The sequence below is a fragment of the Ambystoma mexicanum genome, chromosome 7p (genome assembly GCF_040938575.1).
Source record: "Ambystoma mexicanum isolate Mex_15411 chromosome 7p, UKY_AmexF1_1, whole genome shotgun sequence".
Taxonomy (NCBI): Eukaryota; Metazoa; Chordata; class Amphibia; order Caudata; family Ambystomatidae; genus Ambystoma; species Ambystoma mexicanum.
In genome coordinates this window covers 650,245,797-650,267,570 of record NC_090939.1, presented here as the reverse complement: position 1 = coordinate 650,267,570, position 21,774 = coordinate 650,245,797, and the positions used below count along the sequence as shown (strand labels likewise).

The window sequence follows — 21,774 nt, the reverse complement described above, 5'->3', positions numbered from 1 at the left end:
CCACAGGGGTCCAGACGAAAACAGTACCTTACATGCATGGGTGCCCCTACCTGGGTGGAAAAGAAAAAGGGTCAACTGTCCCCAAGTCCAGCGACATTCCCATGGAGCCCTGGAAGGGTCACTATCCCTCCAGAGGGAAAAGCTAGCTATACTGCAGCATGGCTTGAGCTCCAGGATGGCTGGGGGTGGTACTCCTGGCCTTGTGAGCCTGTCTCCAATATGGGTTCACCATCGACAAGTCCAGCCGTGGTCCCAGGGAGCCCTGGCAGAGTCCCCATCCCTCCCCAGAGGGGAAAGCTTTAATGCAGCCCAGTCAGAGCTCTAGGATGGCTCGGGGAGATTTCCCTGACCTTGGGCGCTTGTCTGCCATGTGAGTTGACTGTACCAAAGTCCAGTGGCAGTGATGGGGCAGCCCAGTGGGGTCCACGTTCCTCCCCAGAGGGAAAACCTGTAATGCAGCATGGCCAGAGCTTTAGGTCACCTGGGGTGCTCCCCATGGCCTTGGGAGCCTGTCTCCCATGTTGGTGGACCTGGAGCTCTAGAAGTGCTGCGTTACAGTTTTTAACTCCAGGGAGCGATGGTGACCCTGCCGGGGCTCCCTGGGACAGTGGCTGAACTTGTGGATGGTCGACCCACATTGGAAACTGGTGCCGAAGGCCAGGAGCAGCACCACCAGCCGTCCTTGAGCTTTGGCCATGACGCATTACAGCTTTTCCCTCAGGGGAGGGATGGTGACCCTGCCGCCACTCCCAAGGACTGCTGCTGGACATGTGAATGGTCGAGCCACACTTGAGACAGGCACCCAAGGTCAGGGAAGCACCCCCAGCTGTCCTGGAGCTGTAGCTGGATGGGAACCCAGCGAGGGATCCCTGATACCGCCGCTGGACTTGGGAATGGTTGACACACATGGGAGACAGGCGCCCATGGCCACGAACATCACCCCCGACCGTCCTGAAGCTCTGGCCTGGCTTTGCTAGAGGATTTCCCTCCAGGGACCGATGGGGACCCTGCTGGGGCTCCCTGGGACTGCCGCTGGACTTGAGACAGTCAACCCACATGGGAGATAGGTGTCCAAGGCCAGGGGCAGCACTCCCCGCCACTCTGGAGCTCTTGCTGTGTTGGATTCCAGCTTTTCTGTCCGGGGAGGGATGGTGACCATGCCGTGGCTTCCTGGGAGCGCCACTGGATTTGCGGACGGTCGACCCACATGGGAGACAGGCTTCCGAGGCTGGGGGCAGCGCCCCCAGATGTCCTTGAGCTCTAGAAGTGCTCCGTTACAGTTTTTTACTCCAGGGAGCGATGGTGACCCTGCTGGGGCTCCCTGGGACTACTGCCAGACTTGGAGACGGTCCATCACCATGGGGGACAGGAGCCCAAGGCCAGGGGCAGCACCACCGGCTGTCCTGAACTTCTGGCCGGGCTGCATTACAGCTTCTTCCTCCAGGGAGTGATGGAGAACCTGCCGGGGCTCCCTGGGACAGTGGCTGGACTTGTGGGTGGTCGACCCACATTGGAAACCGGTGCTGAAGACCAGGAGGAGCACAACCGGCCTTCGTTGAGCTTTGGCCATGCCGCATTACAGCTTTTTCCTCTAGGGAGGGATGGTGGCCCTGCCGGCACTCCTTGGCACTGCTGATTGACATGTGAACGGTCGAGCCACACTGGAGACAGGTGCCAAAGGTCTGGGGCAGCACCCCCAGCTGCCCTGGAGCTGTAGCTGTCCTGCGTTACAGCTTTTACCTCCCAGGAGGGATGTGAACCCTGCCAGGGATCCCTGATTCTGCCACTGGACTTGGGGATGGTCAGCCCACATGGGAGACAGGCGCCCAAGTCTGGGCACATTGTCCCCAGCTGTCCTAGAGCACTGGCTGCATTACAGCTTTTCTTCTGGGTAGGAATGGGGACCCTGCTGGGGCTCAGCGGCACCACTGCTTGACATGTCGACGGTCGAGCCACACTGGAGACAGTCACCCAAGGCCAGGGGCAGCACGCCCAGCTGTCCTGGAGCTCTAGCTGTGCTGCGTTACAGCTTTTACCTCCCAGGAGGGATGGAAACCCTGCCAGGGATCCCTGATACCGCCGCTGGACTTGGGGATGGTTGACACACATGGGAGACAGGCACCCATGGCCACGAACATCACCCCCGACCGTCCTGTAGCTCTGGCCTGGCTTTGCTACAGGTTTTCCTTCCAGGGAGGGGTGGGCACCCTGCCGGGGCTCCACTGGGACTGCCGCTGGACTTGGGACAGTCGACCCACTTGGGAGACAGGCGCCCAGGGCCGGGGCAGCACCCCCAGCCTCTCTGGAGATCTTGCTTTGTTGGATTACAGCTTTTCCCTCCAGGGAGGGACGGTGACCATGCCGTGGCTCCCTGGGAGCGCCGCTGGACTTGCGGACGGTTGACCCACATGGGAGACAGACGTCCAAGGCCTGGGGCAGCACCACCCCCATCCTGCTGCTCTTGCTGGGCTTTGTTACAGCTTTTGTCTCCAGAGAGGGATAGTGATCCTGCCAGAGCTCCCTGGGACTTCAGCTGGATTTGGGGGTGGTTGGCCCACATGGGAGACAGGCAGCAAAGGCTGGGGACATCCCCCCGGACCATCCTGGAGCTCTGCCTGGCTGCGTTACAGGTTTTCCCTCCAGGGAGGGATAGACACTGCCAGGGCTCCCTGGGACCGCCGCTAGACTTAGGGACAGTCGACCCACATGGGAGACAGGCATCCAAGGGCGGGGACATCACTCCCATCTGTCCTAGGGCTCTGGCTGGGCTGCGTTACAGCTTTTCTCTCCGGGGAGGAATGTGGACCATGCTGTGGCTCCCTAGGAGCACCGCTGGACTTGCAGACAGTCAACCCACATGGGAGACAGGCGCCCAAGTCCCCCGTGGTGATCGACCATCTCCAAGTATGGCAGTAGTCCCAGGGAGCCCCGGCAGGGTCACCATCGCTCCCTGGAGTTAAAAACTGTAACGCAGCACTTCTAGAGCTTCAGGACATCTGGGGGTGCTGCCCCCGGCCTTGGAAGTGCCATGTGGGTCAACCTTCCGCAAGTCGAGTGGCGCTCCCAGGAAGCCACAGCATGGTCACCATCCCTCCCCAGACGGAAAAGCTAGAATCCAAAACAGCAAGAGCTCCAGAGCAGCTGGGGGTGCTGCCCCCAGCCTTGGACGCCTATCTCTCATGTCGGTCGACTGTCTCAAGTCCAGCGGCAGTCTCAGGGAGCCCCAGCAGGGTCCCCATCAGTCCCTGTAGGGAAAACCTGTAGCAAAGCCAGGTCAGAGCTCCAGGACGGTCGGGGGTGATGTTCGTGGCCATGGGCGCCTATCTCCCATGTGTGTCATCATTCCCAAGTCCAGCAGCGGTATCAGGGATCCCTCGCTGGGTTCCCATCGAGCTAGAGCTCCAGGACAGCTGGGGGTGCTTCCCCAGACCTTGGGTGACTGTCTCAAGTGTGGCTCGACCCTTCACATGTCCAGCAGCAGTCCCAGGGAGCGGCGGCAGGGTCACCATCCCTCCCCTGAGGGAAAAGCTGTAACGTGGCATGGCCCAAGCTCAAAGATGGCCGATGGTGCTGCTCCTGGCCTTCAGCACCGGTTTCCAATGTGGGTCGACCATCCACAAGTTCAGCCACTGTCCCAGGGTGCCCGGGCAGGGTCACTATCGCTCCCTGGAGTTAAAAACTGTAACACAGCCCTTCTAGAGCTCTGGGATAGCCGGGGGTGCCAGCCCCGGGTCTTGGACGCCTGTCTCCCATGTGGATTGACCGTCCCCAAATCCAGCGGTGCTCCCAGGGAGCCATGGCATGGTCCCGATCCCTTCCCGGAGTGAAAATGTGTAATGCAGTGCAGCCAGAGCTCCAGGATGGTCGGGGGTGATGTTCCCAGCCATCCCATTTTTGTCAACCGTCCCGAAGTTCAGCAGTGGTCCCAGGGATCCCCGGCAGGGTCCCCATCCCTCCCTGGAGGCAAAACCTGTAGCAAAGCCAGGCCAGAGCTCCAGAACGGTCAGGGGTGATGTTCGTGGCCATGGGCACCTGTCTCTCATGTGTGTCAACCATTCCCTATTCCAGCGGCGGTACCAGGGATCCCTGGCAGGGTTCCCATCCCTCCTGGGAGGTAAAGGCTGTAATGCAGCACAGATAGAGCTCCAGGACAGCTGGGGGTGCTGGCGCCGGCCTTGGGCACCTTTCTCCAGTGTGGCTTGACCGTCCATATGGGCTTGACCATCCATATGTCAAGCAGTGGTCCCAGAGAGCCCCGGCAGGGTCCCCATTCCTACCCAGAAGAAAAGCTAAAACGCAGCCCTGCCAGAGCTCTAGGATGGCTGGGGGTGATGTGCCCAGCCATGGGCGCCTGTCTCCCATGCGGGCTGACCATCCCCAAGTTCAGCAGCAGTCCCAGGGAGCACCGGCAGGGTCACCATCCCTCCCCAGAGGGAAATGCTGTAATGCAGGCCAGCCAGAGCCAGCCAGAGCCTCTGGCCTTGAGCACCTGTCTCCCATGTGGGTCAACCAACCCCAAGTTCAGTGTCAGTCATGGGGTGACCCAGCGGGGTCCCCATTCCTACCCTGAGGAAAAAGCTGTAAGGCAGCACAGAGAGAGCTCCAGGACAGCCTTGACTGCTGTCCCCAGCCTTGGGTGCCTGTCTCCCATGTGGGTCGACCGTCCCAAAGCCCAGCGGTGGTCCCTGGGAGCCCCGGTAGAGTCCTCATTCCTCACTGGAGGGAAAGCTGTAACACAGCCCAGCCAGAAGTCCAGGGGGCCAAGAGTGCACTCCCTGGCCTTGGGCACCTATCTCCCATGTGAGTTAACCATTCCCAAGCCCAACGGCGCTCCCAGGGCACCCCAGCAAAGGCCACATTCCTCCCCAGTGGAAAAGCTGTAACGCAGCCCAGACAGAGCTCCAATGTGGCCAGGGGTGCTGCCCCTGGCAATGGGTGCCTGTCTCCAATGTGGGTTGACCGTCCACAAGTCCAGCATTGGTCCCAGGGAGCCCCTGGGAGGATCCCCATATCTCCCCGGAGGGAAAATATGTAACAGAGCCCAGCTAGAGCTCTAGGACTGCTGGGGGTGATGTCCCCAGCCTTGCGCGCCTGTCTCCTATGTGGGTCGACCATGCCCAAGCCCAGCGGCGGTCCCAGGGAGCCCCGTCAGGGTCCCCATACCTTACTGGAAGAAAAAACAGTAATGCAGCAAGGCCAGAGCTCCAGGATATTCAGGGTGATGTCCCCGGCCTTGGGCGCCTGTCTCCCATGTGGGTCAACCATCCACAAGGATAGCCACTGTCTCAGGGAGCCCCAGCACGGTCTCCATCCCTCCCTGGAGGGAACAGCTGTAACGCAGCCCTGCCACTGGTCCAGGATGGCTGGGGGTGCTGCCCCTGTACTTACGCTGCCTGCCTCCCATGTGGGCTGACCATCCCAAATTCCCAGCAGCAGTCCTGGTGAGCCCCGGCAGGGTCCCCATACCTCCCTGGAGAAAAAATCTGTAACACAGCCAGGCCACAGCCCCAGGATGGTTGGGGTGATGTCCCCAGCCTTGGGCGGCTGTCTCACATGTGCGTCGACCATCCAGCGGCAGTCCCATGGAGCCCTGGCAGGGTCACAATCCCTCCCCAGAGGGAACATCTGTAACACAGCCCAACCAGAGCTATAGCCCAGCGGCTGTCATCAGATGACCCGGAAGGTTCCCCATCCCTCCCTGGAGGGAAAAGCTGCAACGTGGCATAGCCAAAGCTCCAGGACAGCCAAGGGTACTGCCAACGGCCTTGGGTGCCTTCCTCCCATGTAGGCCACACCTCCCCAGGCCTGGCAGTGGTCCCAGAGAGCCCCGGCAAGGTACCGAGCCCTCCCCAAAGGGAAAAACTATAATACAGCATGGCCAGATCTCCAGGACAGCCGAGGGTGCTGCCCCCAGCCTTGGGTGTCTGTCTCCCATGTGACTCACCCGTCCCCAGGTCCAGTGGTAGTCCAAGGGCGCCCCGGCACGGTCCCCATCCATCCCTGGAGGCAAAAGCTGTAATGCAGCCCAGCCAGAGCTCTAGGACGACCGGGGTTGCTTCCCCCGGCCTTGGGCGTCTGCCTCGTACATGGGTCGACCACCACACAGCTCAGTGCTGGTAACAGGGAGCCCAGACAGGGTCCCTGGCGCTATCCGTAGAGAAAAGCTGTAATGCAGCCCAGCCAGAGCTCTAGGTGAACCGGGAGTGCTGCCCCTGAACCTGGGCGTCTGCCTCGCATGTGTATCGACCACCCCCCCATCCCAGTGGCGGTCATGGAACATCCCGGCCGGGTTCCTATCCCTCCCTGGAGGTAAAAGCTTTAGTGCGGCATGACCAGAGCTCCAGGATGGCCGGGGGTGCTGCCCCTGGCCTTAGGCGCCTGCCTTGCACATGTGTCAACTGCCCCCCAGCCCAACAGCAGTCCCAGGGAGCCCCGGCAGGGTCCCCATCCCTCCCCAGAGAGAAAAGCTTTAAAGTGGCCCGGCCAGAGATCCAGTACGGCTGGGGGTACTGCAACGTGCAATGGGCGAAACAGCCCTCTAACCCCAAAATCTTTTCCCTCCTGGCTTAGTGCTCCTTACTGCTTCCCAGGATTGGCAAAATGGGACCAGGCCTTCAATTTTGCCCACCTGAACCCCCAGGGAAGCAGAAAGGATCTGCCCCTCCATGGGGGGATTCCTGAGGGGGATAGCCCTACAGGCATAGGGCTAGCCCCCTGATGCCCCTAAGTGTGCCTATGGCAACATTACCCAATTTTGTTTTGCCTGCCTTGTAGATGGGTTCAAAACAGCACTAATCTGCCCCCAAAGAAGGCAAAAAAACATGCCATCTATCTGCCATTTTTTGTGGGTGAGGGTTGGCGGAGGATTGGCCTGGATGGGCCTGGATGGGCCATCCGGGGAGTCCACCACCAAGATCATATCCCTGTTGGCCTAGTGGTCCGTGCTGCTTCCAGAAACCCAATATTGCCCCCCCCAGGGAAGCAGCAACGGTCTGCCCATCCTTGGGGGGAATCCTAAGGGGGCTGGCTGACAGGCACTGGGTCAGCCCCCTGAGACCCCTAAACGTTCCACTATATGTGGAGAATAATGTTGTTTTGCCTTCCTTAGGTGGCAAATCTGTGCAAAGCGTCACCAATTTGCCCCCAAAGAAGGCAAAACAACATTATGCCATCTGGTTCGCATTTATTGGGGATGGGGGTCAGGGACTGATTGACCTGGGGGCCACCCACCCCCAAAAGTATATATCCCTGGTGGCCTAGTGGTACTTGCTGCTTCTCTGGGGTGGCAAAATAGGGGTCAGACCCACAGGCACAGAACCAACCCCTTAATGTCCCCAAGTGTGCCTTTCTGGCACATGGCTTTTTTGTTGCCTTCCTTGGGGGCAAATGGCTGCTAAACTGCCCCCACCCCGAAAATCAATTCCCTGCTGGTCCCTTGGTGATTGCTGGTTTAGGATCGAATGAAAGGGACTATTCTCCCCTTTGCAACAAGCATTCCCTCAAGCAAATCGGGCAGTAACTGACCAAGCAGCATGCATTTGCTTGGCTGCTCAATTTACATGCTGAAGCCTAAAGGCTTCAACATGTAAGTTTCACTTCCTGATCACGTCAGCGCACGTAGCATGTGCCAACGTGATCATATCTCACCCTCGACCCCAGGCATGGAAGGGAGTTCTTCCCTTTCACAGACTGGTGCTCGGGGACAGGAGATCAGCTTCGGGGGGGACGAACGCCCCCCCCGCCCAGAGATGAGTAGCGCGGAGGACAAGCTATCTCGTCCTCCGCACTGTGAACGTAGTGCGGAGGACGCAATAGTTCGCCTTCTGCACTTAAGGGGTTAAACATTAAGTAGGTAACATCTGTGCTGTACCTTCAATGAGTGGTGGTAGGTGTGGTGTTGACAGTGTCCCTACCTCAATACTGACATTCCCAACCTTTTTAGTACATTTTGTTACCTGTGGCCTCTAACGGTTTATTGAGAGCCCACCCTCAACAAAGGGAGTTCTTTCCCTCCACAATCTAGGTGACACACAAACAATGGTTTAATGCTAGTTCTTTATTCAGCCCTATTTCTGATGCATATCATACCCCTTGGATCCCTCCCCCCTCAGCTACCAATGAGCCAAGAACCAGGCGGTGTACAGGAGATATATTTATATTACTTTGAATGAAAGATAATTGAGATCACACTAAAATGACACATGCCACCTTCTTTGTGGGTCACAAATAAACTTCTTTTTACACAAATGAATCACACAAGTTGGTTGGGAAAAACACAAATCACAATACTTTACTTTCTACAGAGTTCACTTCAAGAAATAATCAGCACTGGCCAATGACCGAATTCAATTTACATAAGCAATGCTGTGCAATTTAAATTTTCTTGCGTGCTTAAAAGGCTAGCAGTTTAGTTTTACAAATTTGTGTAAATGCATATGGCAATTATTGTTTTAACCACACTTTTCCTTTAAAATAAACACAGGGACAAATGGTACAGGCACCCCATTGTTAAGTTCAGTGAATTACTGGGTGTGAGTATAGAGGTATGGGACTCTGCACTAGCACGAGGGGCGCTCACAGTGAAACCATCGTCATTCTACCCAATTTATGGGAACCCGGAATTCCAGCCAGGGATGGAAAAAGGGAGCATATAGAAAATGGGAAAGGGTGGGCTGCCAAAGGATACGTGACATTTACTAGGGTCAGAGCTTGAAAAGCTTAGAGGAGTGTGTCTAGGAGTTGGGCCTAACAGAAAAAGAGCGATTCAGACACAACCAACTAAAACATTGGCTAACAACTACACAGATCAAGGAGGCAGCTATAAGACAATTGACACCCTTTGAAAAATATATAACGACCCACACACGGACAAAATGTCTGATGTTGAATCTCTACAGATACCTCAATGATCACAAAGAGCTTGTTCAATGGAACTACATGAAAGAATGGGAAAGAACCTTGGGGGAGAACATTTCAAGGGGACAGTGGGGGTACCTCTGGGAGTGATCCTGAAGCTGACACACTCCATTCAGTTGATGGAAATGTGGGTTAAAATACTCCTTCAATGGCATTACACACCAGAAAGGATCCATACACTGTTTCCCCACATGTCAGACCAATGTTGGCTGGGATGCAAGGTGGTGGGAGACTGGTTGCATATATGATGGAACTGTCCAGTGCTTCAGACGTTCTGGACGGGGTGAAAAATCAAACACAAAAGATGTTCACTTAGGTGGATCTAAAGGAGGACAAACTCTGGATGTGTGGGATGTGGGACCCAGGGTCGAAAACATTCACCAAAGCGCAAAAGAGGGGAGTCATGATCCTGTTGATAGCAGCGTGGTTGGTCATCACGCAAAGGAGAAAACAGCAGGCAACGCCCAAGAGTGGCTGCCGAAAGTGTGAAGCGTTGTCTCCCTGGAGTCATTAACATACATGATCCAAGGGGTTCAAGAATCGCTTAAACAGGATCGGGGACCAGTTTTGACATATCTGTATAGTGACTATATGGCACAATGGTGCCCTCACAGAATAAGGATGCTGGACATGATGTGACTCCTACGACACATTACTGCAGCAATGAGATGGATGATACTGCTGGAAGGGGGAGGAGGGAGGAAGAGGGGGGGTTTGCTTAAAGTTTGTATGTTCGATAATGTAAGTCTTTAATTTGAAATGTAATAATAACATGTTTAAAAAAAATAAAAACATAAACAAAGGGTGATTTAGCTGTTTGTTTTCCAGACTCCACCTACTTTGGTCTGTGATGGGGAAGTCGTACAGAAAATGGGAATGATTTAGGAATTTTGGATTGCAGACCCTCCTCCACTTAAAGGCCTGTGTTGGGGAAGCGGGGCAGACAAATATTGGGATGATTTGAGAATTTTGGATTTTAGATCACCACCACTTAAAGGCCTGTTTTATGGGAAGTTGGACGAATAGGATTACCCAATTAAATTACAGTTTATAGTTTTCAGCGCACACTGAGAATGAGCTTTGTTAATTTCGAATTTTAACAAAAATCACCCTGTGGTTTTCTGCCAAGAGGAATTAATTAAATTAATATTTTTAGTTAAACAGGCTACTGATCTATACTATTTCCCACCTCCCCTCCTCCCCCCGCCCACTATAAAGGGAAAGGATTTAAGGCAAGCAGATTCCCCCACCTTTGGGTTGCAAAGGGTTTAAGTCTACTTGCATTGAAAATCTCTTTAAAGTTCAGGAAAGCCAGCTACATTTCAGGACTCTCTGGAAGGACAGGGCAGGGGTATGGTCACTCTACTCTCAAGGATGGCCCTGGCTCTCCACTATAGTACCCTGTCAGATTTGAGGCCTTCCCAGCAATGGACAGCTCCACCTAGATGCAATCTCAGCAAAAATCTCCTATTGGGGTTTCCTTCTGGATTTCAGATGGTAAATGTCAGCAGCTCTGTCACAATGGTAATTTTAGGAGCTCTCCCTCTCTTTTTCATTGTGCATCCACTTTATATAGCAGTAATGACACCATCAAGTTTACAATCTGGGGCAGCTCCCTGCAAGAGTTCTCGCACCCAGGATTAGACTGTTACCCTTCTCTCTCCTCCCAAATCCAGCCCCTCTCTATGAAATTGTTTTAGGAGTCTGGAACAGACATATGGTAACTTCCATTTGAAATCCCCTTTTGTTTCTATGTCCACTTTTGGGCAAAGCTTAGTTTTGTAGCAGAACTTCATAATGTTACTAGTAACTGCCATAATATAAATATATTCTGCTTCAGCTACTCATGGGGAATTTAATAAAACAACAGCCGTTTCCGCATCATGTTGTATGGCCGTGTGGCAATTTTCCATTTACACAAAAAGCATAACAGTTATGAACATGCAATTTACTCCCCACATTCCTAATTTTATCCTCACCAGTTTGCCAACTCTTAAATTCGGGACATTTTCAGATCAGCCAGAAACCCATTTTAGATGGCCATTACAGTTCCCTAAGTCACAGTTGGAGGAATTCTATTTCCACAAAATCACCTGGAAATTATCTAAAAAATGACACATAAATCAATGCAGTATGACTTGTGGTTGCTGGGAAAAAGGCCTAAGTTATAATAGTCCTTTTAAATTAATAGTAAATCTTTATGTTATATCAAATGGGAGCTCTGCTTCCTCCAAGCCGTTTGTCTCTCCTGGCCAGCCTGTGACCAGAGTTTGTATTAGTCTCTTTGTTGTTTGAAGTCGGTGGCTGCAGATCATAAATGTGGGATGCATTTGCTAAACAGAGATCTCCCACTGCAGATAATGAGCTAGGCCGGCCCTGTGATGTCACATGGCCTGTCCTCTTATCTGAAGGGGACCATCATTCCGATCTGAAAGGCTTCTATTTCCCGTATTTCTTTTGAGGTTTCATATTCCCTTGATTGCAGCCCCTATTTTCACACCCGCCCCCTAAATTCTGGTCGTGCACCAGCCAGGGCCAGTTCTCCTGCAGAGACAATAAGTCTAGAGAAAGTTTGTGTTCTAACACCCTTCAGGCGTGACACATTTTTTTCAGTTGTAAACAGTTGTGATGCACAAACCAGGCTGGGCAGTGGGGGAAGCCACTCGTACCTGAGAAGTTTCATGCTCATATTGTGACAGCAGGTATCAATGCAGCATTGATTACTGCAATGCGATTTACCTGGCTCAGCCATCTTATCTCCTCCATCACTTGCAAGAGCTGCAGAATGCAGCAGTGCACTTGGCAAAACATGTACCTCTTGGAAGACGAGTAACCAGGGTGCTGCAATCATTACATTGGTTGCCCATTGAAGCAAAGGTCAAGTTCAAGTCATTGTGCATGATTCATCGTGCCCGAAATGGCAAAGGCTGCTTAGCCATTCAAGAGAAGCTCTATAATTATAATCCTAGCCGAACTATAAGGTCACAAATACCTCCCTCTTGTGTGTGCCTCTATATAAAAGAGAGCGGCTGGGTGGAAGAGCTTTCTACGTGGCTGGGCCTAAGCTATGGAATTCTCTGTCCGCACATTTAAGAAATAATGATGACTTTGCATCATTTAGGCAGGAACTCAAGACCTTTCTTTTCATATATGGGGTCTGCTTCCTTTTTCTGTCTTTTCTGTTCCTGCGTTCCCTCAGTGTTAGCGCTGTGATGCCTTTGGCAAAAGTGAGCCCTAGAAAAAATGATTTGATTGATTGATTGATTGATTAAATTCTGCTGATTGCCCTTGGCTGAAATAAACTCACATACTGCATTTTCTAACATCAGCCTTTATTCTTTGACATACAGTGTGTTTTACTGATCAGAATTCACTTTTCTTTTGCACTGAAAGTGCAGGGCTGTTTCTTTCAGTCATTAACAAGATACATGTTTAATTACTTGCTGATCCTTTTTCTGCTAAAAAGAAAAGTGGGTCTGAATTGTCACAGTGCACCCCCTTTTGATGGGTAACAGTTTCAGTGAAAAAAATTGCTGCATTTACCTCTCAGAGCACAATGCAATTGATGTGCTTTTGTAATCTGCACTTGGATTACTTTTTTATTTTAGCCTTCTCTGGGTTTCCCTTGCAGAAAGACTTCTGCATAGTCTTCCTAAATAGGCCCAGTTTTTCAGCGTGCAGTTCCATTTGGTTTGGGGACTTTGATTATACCCCACAGGATTTAATCAATGTGGCCACTCTGTGTTTGTGACATACTGTTGGCATTCCCAACATTTCGCATATTGTGTAGGTGGCAACCATAGCTGTTTAACAAAAAATGGATTTCCTGATTTTCAATATGTATGTTAAGAAATCTGGTGGCCAGGTGCTACTTCTATATCTGAATTTGATTTTTTATAATGTTTGCTAGGGGTAGGATGGAAGTCAATACCACACAAGCAGGTTGAAATGTCATAGTTTGTTTGACTCCAGCATTATCCTCAGTTGCCTATCAGTAGCAAGATGTATGATCCAAGTTATCCATAGAGGTTGTGTATGGAATATCCAAGGATAGTTCCACCAGGATTTTCCATTTTACTTCTTCCTGATCCCTAGCGTTCCCAAGTATTATATATTCGGCTGCACCTAATGTTATTTAGCAAATCTATTAATGGCAAAACACTGATCATTATCCAAACCTCCATTAGCTTGGCCCAGACGTCCAAAGATCGAATATAATTTGATATCCCAACATGGTAAACATGTTTCCCCATATAACTTTATAAAGATGACATTCTATGGAAACATGAAATAATGTCTCCCCTTTTATAGCACGGTTACAAATGCCTACATTAAGTATATCATCAATTTCCTAGATTGGATGGAAGGTGCACATTTCCCAGACAAAAGCTTAAGTATGTATGCTGCGCCACAGCGCACCCTAAGTCCAACATGCAGCTATTGGGCAACCATAAGCTGATTTATCACTATATAAACCTTTATCAATAGAAGTTGTACACTGGGCTTTTCTTTTATAAACCATTGGGGTCAGGTGCGTAAAGTCAGTTTGTTAAATTTAAGAAATCCAATACTACCACTCGTAGAATATATTAGAGTGGTAAATCAAAGTACTGGACGGGAAAAGTATTGTCCTGGTGACATGTCATTACTTTGGTTTATAAAATGTTTTAGCACCCAGAGTGGAACACTGGAATAACAGCCAATCAGGATCTAGGTCTTCCGGGCAATTATTGCTCGTATTGCCATGGTTCGTGATGACCTCTCTGGTGCCGGCCTCTCTACTCCGCTCCCATTTCACAACCCACTTACTTGCACATAAATGCCTATATTGCACTTAAGGTCGGACTATATCACTTAGGTGAAGTATTTTTTTTTATTAAGTCCCAACTCGTGGGCACTATATAGCCGTTTGCTAAACTAGATGGTGGAAGTACGTACGTGCATCACTTGCAGATCTTGTTCAAGTCCTTTAGAATGCCAGCGCAGCGACAGCAGGAAAAGCTTCCCTGGAGGGTGAATAAAATGGCCTCCTTGTCCGTGGCTTGCGAGAATGCAAATGGATTTCACTTTCTGGTTATTCAATAAACTGAAGTGGGGAGAAAACGAGTCCCTTCTGTGGCCTATTCACATTCTGGCAGCACTCCCCGCTCTCAGCTCAGATGCTTGATCTAAATAAGTACCTTAGCGCGTGCTAGAAATCACCGCCCAGGACAAAATGCTGGCAAGAGCCAGGCTACCACGCAGATCAATCCGGCAGGCTATGAAGGACCTTTCAAATGTGTATCTGTTATCTTTATTTTTTTTTACATAAAACAGTTGCCTAAAGTTGTAACGAAACAATAATTGCATAAAAATTCCATGGAGGACTGAACTATCTTGTTTTCTTTTTATGTCAAGGGAGAGAAGATGCAGCCTCAAAAGACCCAGCTCTTGCGGCACCGCGAATTTCGTAAGTCATTTTCGTGTTTTAATCAGCTGTGTTGAGCAATGTGATGATGTGTGAGGACCTGCCAAGCAAAGTGGAAGCCATTTTGAGAATAGAGTAAATGACGCTCGAGCCTCATCGCCCTGTGTGACATTTACACTGTGCAGGGCCACCGCCTCAGGCAAAAAGGCATTTTGACACACACTCATTTTTCAAAGGTGCTGCGTTTTTACACTAAACTCCCAATTCAGGTCCTTCTTAGTCCTGAGCTCCCACCAATTCAGTGATCCCCCTCTCTTAGACATAAGACCTGACACCCCTATCCTTGACGTGAAAGAGCCTGATAGTCTTAACTGAAAAATGTACTGCCAACAATACCTAGTAACTGAGTGTACCATAGAGGCAGGGCTTGCTGTCAATTCTCCACAGGGCAGTGACGTGTGTAGTCTGTGTTGTCATTCATTTGTCCCAAAACGTTCTTGCACCCTCATCAGTAATTGATTTTTCTAATTACTTCATAGTTCTGGTGGGACGAAATGACTAACATCCTGCAGGAGTACAGGGTTTAGTAATGAATAAAACGCCTACACAGCCCCACACTATTACCAAAGCAGAAGTAATGCCAGTCATAAAGGTGAAAAGGCACATCCCAACTGGTATACCTCCCTTACCTTTTGTGGTAATGTGGAAAGAGGGCAGGTTAAACCCTTCAAGAGTGATGTGAGCTGGCACAGAAGGAAGCAGTATTGTAGATCCAAAATAAAGGAATTTCCAGCTAATGTTCTATAAAAACAGGACACTTTAACTAATCTAGAAATATAAACACACTAATTAAAAACATTATAGCCCACCCCTATAAGAGAAGGCACAGATATGCAGACTTTATTATGAAAGTGATTACTCTGGATCAGATCACAGAGGGACAGAGACAATATTTGCTGCCCAAAGTCGGGTTCAATGAAAAAAGTCTTTAAAGTTAAGGAGTGGAGTCTTAAAATATCAGTGGGGGCCTTTAAGGGAAGCCAGGCGGACAGGCCACTTCAAATACCCTTTTAGGCTTATTCTTGGATCTCAACAAAATTGAGACAGGCTTCTAAGCACTTTTCCGCCATTTAGATCATCGCCAAGATGAGTCTACTCAATGACTTTGAGCAGGTCGAGTGGTGTTGAGATGGGTTGAGACGATTTCTTTGAGCGGGTCAAGTCGGCGTTGAGATGGGTTCCGATGACTGCATCCAGCTGGTTGAGTCAGCGGCAAAACGAGTCGAGACGATTGTTACTACTGGGTCAAGTCGACTTCAAGACGAAACGAAACAATGGTTTTCAGTGGGGCAAGTTGGTGCCGAGATGGATCGAAAAGTCATGAGTTTCAAAGTCAGCTCTGGGTGCTGCAGTAGCTCAAAAATAGACTTGAAGTGGTGAAGCAGGCTCAAAAGCAGATAAATTGGATAAGCTGGTTCTTAACTTCTGATCGCTAGAGGACCTCATCCAGGGTTTGCAGGGGCAAGGTGTATCCTTGTTCTGGACTTCCCAGCCAGAAAGGTTGTCAGAGAGCCCTTGCCACTCACCTTCAGGGAAGAGGTTCCTGGGAATTAGGGGTCTCAGCTTGTAGCAGCCAGGGCTAGTTTTAACAATTGTGAGGCCCAGGGCATGAACACCTTTGGGGCCCTCTCTGCCCCAAACCAAAGGAATGAAGAGATCCAGAATATCTGGTCACGCCCCCTTGTTGCAATCACAAACTGTAGCTTGATATGCTGCCTCGCATCAAGCATGGGCAACTCACTTCCAGTCCCCTTAACACCTTAAATCTTGCTGTAATCTGAATAATAAAACAGTAGCATTTCAAGGGCAACATTAGCAGTCCACAATGAGGGTACTGGTGTTCTAGCATAGGTACATGAGCATGTCATCAATAGCAGTCACGCTGAAGATATACCAGTATAAATGCAGGACATAGGGCCTCATTCCGAGATTGGAGGTAGCCCTGGTGCTATTTGCGCCATGGCTGCCTCCAATACCGGGTCCGGCAACGGTCTTGTTCAATGGGGACTTACCGGTGCATTCCAACCCTGGAGGGACCGGTAAGTCCCCATTGAACAAACCATTCCCCATTCCCATTTGAGCCCCCCATAGGGGGCAAAAGTGCCCAAGCAAGGATACAGGAGTCCAAGAGGAAGCAAAGAGAAAGCTACACGTCCCATAGCATAGATATAGGACGAAGATTACAAGCTACCAGGAAGGTGTCAGAATCGAGACACACTGAGATTAGAGGAGAGACATGGTTTTCAAGTAGTGTTGCCATTAAAGAGCAAATAAACAAGTGTCTGGTGTGCAATAGATCAATGCTCACGATTATTATAGAGGAAGCAACACTATAGCCAGTGAAGACAGGAGTGGGGCCTTTTGAAGATTATACCTTAAGAAGAAAATCACTCTCAAGGGCTAACAATTTTGAAAGGTGTACGCACTGGCAATTCTGACAGGTTGGGCAATAAAAGATCAAATGTGATGCCAAGGATCACATATTGGTTAAGAGGCAAAGCTGGAATTCGCCCCCACTCTGCAATTTCTGTACTTTGCCACTTTCTTTTGCAGTTCTTACCATGAAGTAAAATAATCCCATTATATAGAACTGACTTGGAAAGTACACAAATCACATAACCCAACATGACCATTGTAAAAAACAAAACACTATAGAAGCATGTTATGGAAAATGGGAATGATTCCAGCTTCATTGTCTCCATCATCAAGCAAAGTATAGAAGTACCAGCATACTAATGAATGTGATCTTGAAATATTTCATCTGTTTTTTTCTTTTGTATTTATAAGTTCTAAATAGACCCAAAACACAGGCTTATGAAAATGTTATTTAAAAACACAGAAAAACCTTTGAATTGCACAAAAAAGCAAACTGTTCTTTGTGTCAAATAAGCAGACCTTAAAATAAGGTTGCCAGTGGCCTGCGATACATGGTCTGCTCTCTTCTGTCCTTCCACTCTAATGACCTGCATAAAATGAAATATCAGGCAATGAGCTAAACATTGCCACCAGCATGTGAGAAGGCAAACCTTTTCACAGCAGGCAGCACAGTAATGTCAGTGATATAAGATGATTTGTCCAAAGCCCGGGTACAAGCATTCATGTTTTGGTTCCACGCTCTTGAATTTTTCACATAATTTCCTGTTGGACTAACACTTATGCTTATCACTGGAAGTGACTACCTAGGTTTTACAACTCCTCATCTGGACAATCCAAACCTAGACCATCACCATACTGATGGTATGTTAGTTTCTATAGCAACCACTATCTGCTTTGGGTGCCTGGTGATAATGGCACCTGTTGTGCTACAACACAAAGTACATATACATGCAGGTTTATCAACTTCAGACATAGGAAAGGCTGAATCGTCCTTGCTGGAATTTGGAATTGTAACGTTGCATATAAACACTGACCTCTTCTGCCCCATTCTGGCATTCAAATGTATCAATTTGCATTTCACCTTTGGGTTTTGCACATGATCAATTTAATCCCCACAGAAAGGTGAGAATGCTACAGGAGCTGTGCCATAGTGAACGCAAAACGATGTATATTACAGTAAACACAGAAAGCATTACACGATTAATTGATTAGAGCAGAATGTACTTGTGAACAACAGAAAGGCAAAAGGTTTAGAGCCTCAGCAGCACACCATAACATATCCTGACGTGTGCTATTTAAATTTGGTGAACAATAAGAGCTGACTTGATTCAACCAGACATCCTTCTGGGCCCCCCCTCCAAAGTTGGGGCCTAGGGCAAGTGCCCATTTTGCCCCCCCCCCTTAAATACGACTCTGGTAGCAGCCCTTGCCCAGTCAGCAAGTCACCCTAAATGTTCCCTTTGGATGCTTGAAGGAAATGCCTGGCTCCTTTCTTGAAAGTGGAAGTCTGTATCGTCACCTCTATGAAATAAGACTTTAGGACAGTTTGCACCCAAAATAAAGTTCCATGTGAAATCCTTCTTCTTCTGTAGTGCAAAGATTATTGAAGAGAAAGTGGTATTATCCCCTTGAATTGGCAACCTGCCACAGCTGATTTGACCCCTTCTAGCATTCTGTAAGCGGTCCAATCCTGAATGCTGTGTTCAGAGTCTTTTGACTGATGATGTCAGTCCCAGAAGTGAAGAAGGAGCACAGGAAGTGTGGTAGAACTTAGATATTCCAAGATGGCGGGGTGCTTCTGTGGGCTGGTATTCCCCTCTTGACTACTCTAACTCTGCCTTCTCTTCTGTTTGCTCTGCTTCAGAGTGTTGCTAGTAATTACCGTCCTAGTGTGAGCTCTCTTTTGGTGTGACAGGGCTCACCATTGAAGCAGTGGTTCCCGGGTGACCACCTGTGAAGTTGGTCTATACTCTGGAAAAGTTGACAACCCTTCCAAGAGAAATCAAAAGGGAGGTTTTCTGGGTTGGGCCTAAATCGTTGTTTTGGTTGAAACACAGCCTCAAACAGCTGATATACATAAGGCCCTCTCAGTGAAATTAGTCACCAGCAGTTAATCAGAAAATGAAATGATAACGAAAGGTTTTGGCCAGTATAAATGTAGAGTCATAGAGACCACCATGTCAAAACTAGACATGGCTTATGTTTGAGTTTAATCTGCCACCAGGCTCTGAGACACACAATTATAGAATGTTTGATCAGTGCAGAACACAATTAAAGGCAGTCCCTGGCTATTGGAACTTTGTGTTTCATCAGGCTGTTGGTAGGAATGCACATGTCATAACTGCCAAGTTGCGAAAACTCACGGCAGCTGCTGAGAGGAGTTAATTGACAGGTTTAGTGGGAGACATGTTCTCAGCATGTAGCATTATGGAAGAGGGATCTGATTAGCAGATGTAACTTTGAGAGACAGATTTACCCACATCATTTTACATTATAAATCAACCCCTAGAGATGGCATCCTGTCACATCTTGTGTGAAGAGTTCCTGGTCAAGATGCTTGAAGTGCTATTTCTGAATAATAGAAACATTGCATCAAATGTGGGCCTTAGTGTCATTTAACATGTTTCCTGTTTTAGGGTTTCATTTTGCAGACATTATCTGCAAGTGCTTGCGCTATGACTGGCTCAAAAGAGGACCACGTTTAGAACTCCCAGAATGCATTGGATTGTTGAATGAATTAGCGTCCAAAACCTGACAAATTAAGTGTTAGTGACAATGATCCAAACAATCAGTCTATAAATTGGTGATGTTTGACTTTCCATGGAAACGCTTAGCTGGATGTATTGACCATGGTACTAGATCCAGCCCTTTCGCTGAGCTGTACCATAGTGTATTTGTTTACCGCTGGTGGGGCAGTTCAGTGGACTAGTGCATTATGCAAGTCTAGATATGATTAACCTCACTGATGTTTCAGATATTGAACCGAGGAAATTCTCTGCTACTATTTCTGCTCAGAGAAATAACTTCCTTTAAAAGGTCTGCACACTGCTGTCAAAGGAACATGAAGACACACATATATCCGGCCATTGAAGAGAAATCATTGCTAGTCTACACAGATGTTGCCCTGGGTCCATCTGCATGTGACAATAGTCTATCGACTAATCATTACAATATTAGTGGCTACAGGTACAGTTGTTTGGCCGTGGTGATGAATTTGAAATGCTGACAACCCATACTTAAAATCAATTGGCTGATTACAATGGAAAAGAGAATCCACACTTCAAACGTCAAACGGATTTGTGAAATAAAAAATATTCTGACAAATATAACAGAACATGAAATTGTAGCCCTTTACATGAATACGGGAAAACTATACCCGTGAGAACAACACCTGCCGAAGACAAGGGATTAGGGGATTTGGGCCTAGAGAGCTAGCCGTTTGTGGTCTAGACAGTGGGGGCCATTATGAGCTGGCCGGTAAGGGGTTAATGGCGCCGGTAATGGTGCCGACGCCATTAACCCCTTACTGCCCTATTACGAGTCTGCTTTCGGGACCCGCAAAGGGCGCCTGGTAAAACCAGGTGCCCTTAGCGGGTCCCGCTAGCAGACCAGGGAGCTAACAAGGGGCCCGTTATTAACGGGCCCCTTGTTAGCTCCCTCCCCATTCCCATTGAGCCCTATGGGGGCTCGAATGGGAATGGGGATGTTCCGGGTCCGGGTTCCTCGAATGAGGAATTACCGGGTCCTCCAAGGTTGGAATGGCCCGGTAAGTCCTCATTTGTGGAACCCGGACCCGGTAACCGGTAAGGAGGTAGCCATGCCGCAAATTGCAGCATGGTTACCTCCAACCTCGTAATGACCCCCAGTGTCTTTCCTTGCTTTTCAGGATGCTTTACAATAGACTGTGTCTGACCACCTTTTTTCACAGTAGTTGTTTCTCAAATCCAAAGTTCGCCACCCAGTTTAGAGTTGGAGCCTCCGCCATCTCAATCGGGCAGAGTTCTTCCTCTGCCTTTATACTGCCTCTTTAAAACCGGAGGCAGAAAACACTGTTTGATTTACAGGTGGGTGGAGGTATCCCTGCTGCCCCACTCCCCTAACTAGGGAAACCCTCACTGATTCTATTCCCCCGTGGTCTGCATGCTCAGCAATCTACGGGCAATTCTTTCAGGTTTCTGGATTCAGGGGAAGGTCTCAGAAGAGGGCTGCCACCTTCCACCGCTGCCTGGTGGGCCATTTTCCTTGACGCCGCAAGGCGGTGAGTGGCATCTGCTGGGTAGATGTGTTTCTGCCGGGCAGCTTCCCACCTCTGTATCGCCTTTGTCAGCCCGTTCTGTAGATCAGGCAGAGGTGCTAAGGTTGAAGCACTTCTTTAAACAAGGCCCCTGTGACTTGACTTTAGCAAAACTGTAATAAGACATCCCTGCTCTCCATCTACCCCCCTCAGCTATCAGAAAATAAGTCCAAAAATCTTCCATCATATCCTGCCAATATCCTTTACATCGAGAGCTCTTACCTCATCCTTTTCTGCATCATGAAGATGGGTCCTTCTGACCCGCTATTCCGGATCATGGCCACAGATCACCACAAAGATCTCACCCGAACTCTTTCCACAGAGCCCCAGCTTTCAACTTAAGGCCTATCAAGCTTTTGCTTCTTCTTAATCAAAGTCAACAACACACCCAATAAGAACATTCGACTGAACCCCTTCTCAGATTGGGGTCATTTTACTGCAACATTTGTTTCGCAGTTGTGTGATTACTATAAGAGTTTCTTTAGAAATGGACAGACACAGGTGACGCGGTATCTCTTAGGAAGCATTTTGCTAGCTAGGACATGTCTTACAGTAAGCTTGTCTGGCCATGAAAGTGGCAGTGTTGGTGGCGTGCCTGTTACATGCTCTGGCTTTCCACTTTAAATCTTCCAGGTTGTGTTTTGAAGACACAGAGTACAGGTGGAGTATGTTGTCCAACCACCCCGTATCCTTATCTGTGTCACTTTCCTCTTGTACTTTT

The 21,774-nt window shown here is 49.2% G+C and overlaps 1 protein-coding gene across 1 annotated transcript in view; it reads left to right on the top strand.

Annotated features, from left to right (window-relative positions):
- Positions 1-21,774, top strand: part of AFF3 (ALF transcription elongation factor 3) — a 2,498,221-nt gene that overhangs the window by 1,660,197 nt on the left and 816,250 nt on the right. The window contains exon 7 of the mRNA XM_069636694.1: positions 14,314-14,365. Within this exon, the coding sequence (XP_069492795.1) occupies positions 14,314-14,365 (52 nt within the window). The remainder of the gene's footprint in view (positions 1-14,313; positions 14,366-21,774) is intronic.